The 6,704-nt window shown below is 40.2% G+C and overlaps 1 protein-coding gene across 1 annotated transcript; it reads right to left on the reverse strand.

The window, feature by feature from the left end:
- Positions 1-2,050: 2,050 nt before the first annotated feature.
- LOC127831265 (uncharacterized) lies at positions 2,051-3,903 on the reverse strand. Its single transcript, XM_052356246.1, has 3 exons — positions 3,607-3,903; positions 2,935-3,064; positions 2,051-2,409 (listed from the first exon to the last, which is right to left on the reverse strand). Exons 1-3 carry the CDS (start codon positions 3,901-3,903, stop codon positions 2,051-2,053), a joined length of 786 nt encoding a protein of 261 aa, XP_052212206.1.
- Positions 3,904-6,704: the final 2,801 nt, after the last annotated feature.

Here is a 6,704-nt window from a genome sequence, read left to right on the forward strand (position 1 = left end):
AATAGACTCTCCCATTCTTTTAAATTGGATCAATTTATTTCCAAAATTAGGGATGGCTAGTATATTTATTTCTATATTTAGAATATTTATTACAGAAATCCCTTTAAGCAAACAGCGCAGACCCTGGTGAGACGCCGCATCATGCGCTGTCTCATCTGGGTCTACGCTGTTTGCCGAGGCCTTTTTTTAGACTCTAGGCATAAATGGATTAATCATCCGCAAATAGAATAACGGAACTCACGCTGTTTTGTCTGTTTGTTTTCATACAAATGTATAACTGATATGCGAATTTATATTCTTGCTTAAAGTTGCTGTTAAAAATATCGGCTAATATGGAATTGCCATTTTGTATCCGTTTTATAGATAAACGAAACGTTATATGAAAACAAGAAACGATCAAAATTAATGCTGTCGTAAACCATAGGTCCCTTTGGAAAGATCATGTCTCAGGGCATTATTTTCAATTAACATGACAAAAGCAAAAGCGTTCAATATCCATTGGAAAAAGAAAGCAAAGTTCTTAACAACGTACAAAGAAATCACCCAAACGGAAAATTTGTATAAAACCATAAACTGTTTTTATTTGTTATTTGTATGCCCCCGGTAGGGTGGCATATAGCAAATGAACTGTCCGTCAGTCAGTATGTCAGTATGTTAGTCTGTCCGTCCGTCCGAAAAAAAACTTTAACGTTGGCCATAACTTTTGCAATATTGAAGATAACAACTTGATATTTTGCACGCATGTGTATCTCACGAAGCTGCACATTTTGAGTGGTGGAAGTTCAACGTCAAGGTCATCCTTCAAGGTCAAAGGTAAAAAAAAAAGTTATTTCAAAGCGGCGCAGTAGGGGGCATTGTGTTTCTGACGAACACATCTCTTGTTTTTTTAAATATTATTTGAATTGATATACAACAAAGGGTTTAAGTTATTGCAATTAAAACATAAAGTTAATTTCTCAATGTACCTCTAAACGGCGTGTAAGCCACATTCACAGAAAGCAAGTCATGATTTAATATTTAGCACTATGAAAAATATTACAGCGTAGCTGTGATCACGTTAAAACACACTCGCTATTTAGTTGTTGTTTTTTCCAGTCCTCTTTTGTTTACGGAAGAGAGTTCATGGACATGGGTCACAATGCGTAAAGTTGTTTTCGATTAATTTACAATAACATTATAACTCTCCCTAAAAATAAATTAGGCGCCAACTTGTCTCTCCCGACGCTTATGTAATCTATTTAAACACATCATGCACTCTTCAATCAAGCTAAGGCCACGTAAACCACTGTTGTTGTCTGTTTATAATAAGAAAATAATCAACAAGATGATAACTTTTAAGTTTTAAGAGAAAATCAACAACAAGGTTATGAATTGCGGTTAATGTTTTGTATGTTTTGTAATAAATTTGTCTTTTGTATCGATTTTCCTTGCACTTTACCTTCAGATTTAAAAATAGTAAGAATACAACTTTGCATTATAACATGAAGCCATTATTTATTATCAACATGGTTATTTCGACGATGTTATGGTCTTTACTTCTGTGTTCCAAATATAAAGTAGAACGACTTTACACTGAATGTGTATGGGGAAGACTGACTGTGTAAGGTATAGACTGACTGTGCAAGGGATAGACTGACTGTGTATTGGAGACGTACTGTGTAGAGGTAGACTGACTGTGTAGGGGACAGACTGACTGTGTAGGGGGTAGACTGACTGTGAATAGGGTAGACTGACTTTATATGGGGTACACTGACTGTGTAGGGGTAGACTGAATGTGTAGTGGGCAGACTGACTGTGTAGGGGGTAGACTAAATGTGTAGGGATAGACTGAATATGTAAGGGTTAGACTGACTGTGTATGGGGAAGACGGATTGTGATGGGGATGGACTGACTGTGTAGGGGGTAGACTGACTGTGTATGGGGGAGACTGACTGTGTATGGGATAGACTGCCTGTGTAGGGGGTAGACTGACTGTGTAGGGATAGACTGACTGTGTAGGGAGTAGACAGACTGCGTAGGGGATAGATTGACTTTGTATGGCGGAGACTGACTATGTATGGGGTAGACTGATTGTGTAGGGGGTAGACTGACTGTGTATGGGGGTAGACTGACTGTGTTTAAGGAAGACTGTGTAGGGGGTAGACAGACTGTGTGGGGTAACCTGACTGTCTATGGGGTTAGACTGACTGTGTAGGGGGTAGACTGACTGTGTAGACGGGGTGACTAACGGTTTATGGGAGAGACTGACTGTGTAGGGGGGTAGGCTGAATGTGTATGTGGGTAGACGGATTATGTAGGGGGTAGACTGACTGTGTAGGGAATAGACTGACTGTCTAGGGGGTAGACTGACTGCGTATGTGGTAGACTGATTATCTAGGGGGTAGACTGACTGTGTAGTGGGTAGACTGACTGAGAATGGGTAAGACTAACTGTGTAGGGGGTAGGCTGAATGTGTATGAGGGTAGACAGATTTTGTAGGGGTTAGACTGACTGTGTAGGGAGTAGACTGACTGTCTAGGGGCTAGACATACTGTGTAAGGGGTAGAATGACTGTGTAGGGGTAAACTTACTATGTAGGGGTTAGACTGACTGTGTAGGGGGTAGACTTACTATATAGGGGGTAGACTAACTATGTAGGGGTTAGACTGACTATGTAGGATTTAGACTGATTATGTAAGGGATTAGACTGACTATGTAGGGAGTAGACGGACAATGTAGGGTGTAGACTGACTGTGTAGGGTGTAGACTGACTATTTAGGGTGTATACTGACTGTGTATGGGGTAGACTGACTGTGTATGGGGTAGACTGACTGTGTATCGGAGGGACTGACTGTGTAGAGGATAGGCTGAATGTGTATGGCGGTAGACAGATTATGTAGGGTGTGGTGACTGGCTGTGTAGGGAGTAGACTGACTGTCTAGGGGGTAGACATACTGTTACAGAGGTATACTGACTGTGTAGTGGGTAGACTGACTATGGACTGACTGTGATCGGTGTAGACTGACTGTGTAGGGTGTAGACTGACTTTGTACGGGGTAGACTGACTGTGTAGGGAGTAGACTGACTATGTAGGGTGTAGACTGACTATGTAGGGAGTAGACTGACTAAGTAGGGGGTAGACTGACTGTGTAGGGGTTATATTGACTATGTAGGGGGTAGATTGACTATGTAGTGTGTTGACTGACTGTGTAGGGGGTACTCTGACTGTGTATGAGGTAGACTGACTATGTAGGGGTTAGACCGACTATGTAGGGGGTAGACTGACTATGTAGGGAGTAGACTGTTTATGTAGGGTGTAGACTGACTATGTTGGGAGTATAATGACTATTTAGGGGGGATTGACTGACTATGTAGGGTGTAGACTGACTGTGTAGGGGATAGACTGACTATGTAGGGGTAGACTGACTGTGTAGGTTGTAGCCTGACTGAGTAGGGGGTAGACTGACTGTTTATGGAGGAGACTTACTGTGTAGGGAGCAGACTGACTATGTAGGGTGTATACTGACTGTGTAGGGGGTAGACTGACTGATTTGTGGGTAGACTGACTGTGTATGGGGGAGACTTACTGTGTAGGGTGTAGACTGACTATGTAGGGTGTAAACTGACTGTGTAGGGGGTAGACTGACTTATAGGGTGTAGGCTGACTATGTAGGGGGTAGACTGACTTATAGGGTGTAGGCTGACTATGTAGGGGGTAGACTGACTTATAGGGTGTAGGCTGACTATGTAGGGTGTATACTGACTGTGTAGGGGGTAGACTGACGTATAGGGTGTAGACTGACTTATAGGGTGTAGGCTGACTATGTAGGGGGTTTGACTGAATGTGTAAGGGGTAGACTGATTACACCAATGACTTACATCGGTTGTCTGTATGCCCTTCAAGTTGTTCAGATTTCTATTCATTAAGGATGTGACCGTTAGTTGAAAATCTATCCACCTGCACGAAAGCGGAACTTGACAAAAACTAACTGCTTTGTGTCGAGTTCGGTATAACTCGTTTTTAAATTTTCTTTATTTCAGCACATATGTTTTGATGCGTAAAATAGTATTCTTTATAATTATTTATAGCTAATTTATCAGCTTTCTGTGAGTTCTCAAGACTCAATTTATTTTCATCAAAACTTGCTGTAATTATACATTTCGCAATCGACAAAAGCAATCTACATTTTTGTACTTTGCATGAAGTGTAGAGCACGAAAAACGTGATCTAAAATAACTCGGTCATTTTATAGTGCGTTTGTCTGGAATATGCACTATTTTCGTCCTTGGAAGCAGCATTATTGGATTTTCCCATGTGAGATTCCAATATCCTTGCAGTACACCAGTTCAATGAAGTCGCTGTATATTTAGCTTCCTTTACAATGACCGCTGTCTACAAATCTTTGAATTTGTGTTCATTTTTGCCCGAAATTATGGTTGACTTTTATATGATGTTGCCTACAGCTCAAAGACATTTTGTATGTATAGTGCGATCAGCTAGTTTCTCGTTAACTGTTCGCAATCACTCTGGTTTATATAAACTATATGCATTTTCTTCATTTGTATTTATTTTTATGTATTTTGTTTTCATTTGTATGGAACTTAAATGTATTGAAAACGTGACATACTTACTTTACACATGTATACTGTACGTATTAAGACGATGTTCTTTAGTTTAAGTCTAAATAAAATATCTGTTCTGTTTTGTTCTGTTTAAAAGGCTGTCCAATCGAAATGGCGTCAAAAGGTCAGCGCGAATAACCGCAAATCATTATATTTCACTGCGACTCCAGTGATGTAATGTGTATATAATAAAAAACCTATCCGTGACGATCAGTGCCGGATTTGGACCGTGGAAGCTAATATGAAGTAAAACTCTTGGGGCGCATTCCCCTGGCCCCTATTCGACCTAGTACCTACTAGAACGCAAGTACCCGGTCGATTTCACTCGTTAACCCATTTATACATAGCGTCTAGGAACAAAGGCATTGGCAAACAGCGTAGACCCAGATGAGACGCCGCATGATGTGGCGTCTCATCAGGGTCTGCGCTGTTTGCTTAAAGGAATTTCTGTAAGAAATATTCTAAATATTGACATAAATGTACTAGACATCCCTAATTTTGGAAATAAATTGATCCAATTTAAAAGGATGGGAGAGTCCACTAGGCATGAATGGGTTAATCTAGCCTAATAGTGGCAAGGCTGGAAAGACATAAAATGTGGCAATGCCTTTGTGTAGGCATGTTTTGCAAATAGTAAATAATTGAGTCGCGTTCTGAGAAAACTGGGCATAATGCTTGTGCGGAAAGTGTCGTCCCTGATTAGCCTGTGCGGACTTACAGGCTAATCTGGGATGACACTTTACGCACATGCATTAAGCCCAGTTTTCTCAGAACAAGGATCATATTGTCACTTGCTAAGACAATATCAAGCCTTTATTCGGATAACATGGATGTAATACAATTGGCTTTGTCAAGTCATTTGATTAAGCTAAGACAGTAAGTAAACAACTTCTTTCGCTTTCGGTCTAATGGGCCCCTAATAGTCTCGGGGCCCATAGGCAGTTCCCTTCTTTGCCTTAATAGGTAATCGGGGGCTGGTGATAATTATGAAAACAATTTATTGCAAAATCAGCGTCATCTCGGTCGGTGATGAACATTTCAACAGGCAAAATGAATTTGGACTGTATTGAAAGTTCAAACACATAGTTACTTCAGTTTCATATAAGTATTAACACTCAGAGTACCAATTAAAGCAATCTCGGGTGTTAGAATCATTCACAGATAGATCATATTGCATTAAAAAATATATAAGGAATAAAATTAACGACTGGTTTAATGCATATAATAGTTGACGACAGTTTACTCAACATTCTTGATTATTAATAGTGCACTTATTAGTGTTTCAAAACCGCAAAGGCGTGCGCGAGAATCATTGGCATTCCGCTATATTTAGATATCATTGGCCCGCCTGTCTCCGCTGAGCACTGCGTAAGAAAGTTATCGGTAAAAGTTCGCGAGCTCTTAAATCGGTTCGAATAACGAAGATGTCCATGTTTGAAGCGTGTGTTCTCGGATTATTTGAAATATATACTACGCAGTATTGTTTGCACTTTAGCCAGTTACCACTAAGCATTGCTTTCCATCTTGTTAAAATCTTTAATATCATCCTCGTAACAGTGCATGTGTTTGAGAACTCATGGGTTTTGCGCATCGTCTCAAGTACCTTAACCCTTTGCATGCTGGGAAATTTGTCGTCTGCTAAATTGTCGTCTGCTAGATTTCTAAAATTAGCATTTTCTTCAATTTTTTTCCAAAGAATACTATCAGAATAGCAAACAGTTTGGATCCTGATGAGACGCCACGTTCTGTGGCGTCTCATCTGGATCCAAACTGTTTGCACAGGCCTTCAAAATTCGGTTCCCGCACTGAAAGGGTTAACAAAATGTCCTAAAATGTATTCAATTGTTTATATTAGTTCGGAGCAGAGGCGGAACTTGATGCTCACAATTGTGTTCCCTGATTATTACGTTGACCTTGAGCATGCGTGACAGTTTAACGCTTTATGCCTAGCGTCTAGAAAAAAGGCCTTTGCAAACAGTGTAGACCCAGATGAGACGCCGCATAATGCGGCATCTCATCAGGGTGCGCTGTTTTCTAAGAAATATTCTAAATATAGAAATAAATATACTAGACATCCCTAATTTTTGGAAATAAATTGATTC

Source organism: Dreissena polymorpha, chromosome 5 (assembly GCF_020536995.1).
Source record: "Dreissena polymorpha isolate Duluth1 chromosome 5, UMN_Dpol_1.0, whole genome shotgun sequence".
Taxonomy (NCBI): Eukaryota; Metazoa; Mollusca; class Bivalvia; order Myida; family Dreissenidae; genus Dreissena; species Dreissena polymorpha.

What these genes read in the sequence shown, in the direction of transcription:
- LOC127831265 (XM_052356246.1), bottom strand. Translation starts at nt 3,903, where the DNA reads ATGAATAGAAATCTGAACAACTTGAAGGGCATACAGACAACCGATGTA. An exon ending in GTCAGTCTACCCCCTACACA is followed by an intron (nt 3,065 to 3,606) that starts GTCAGTTTACAC and finishes CACCCTACATAG; the next exon opens with TCAGTCTACTCCCTACACAG. An exon ending in GTCAGTATACCTCTGTAACA is followed by an intron (nt 2,410 to 2,934) that starts GTATGTCTACCC and finishes ACCCATTCTCAG; the next exon opens with TCAGTCTACCCACTACACAG.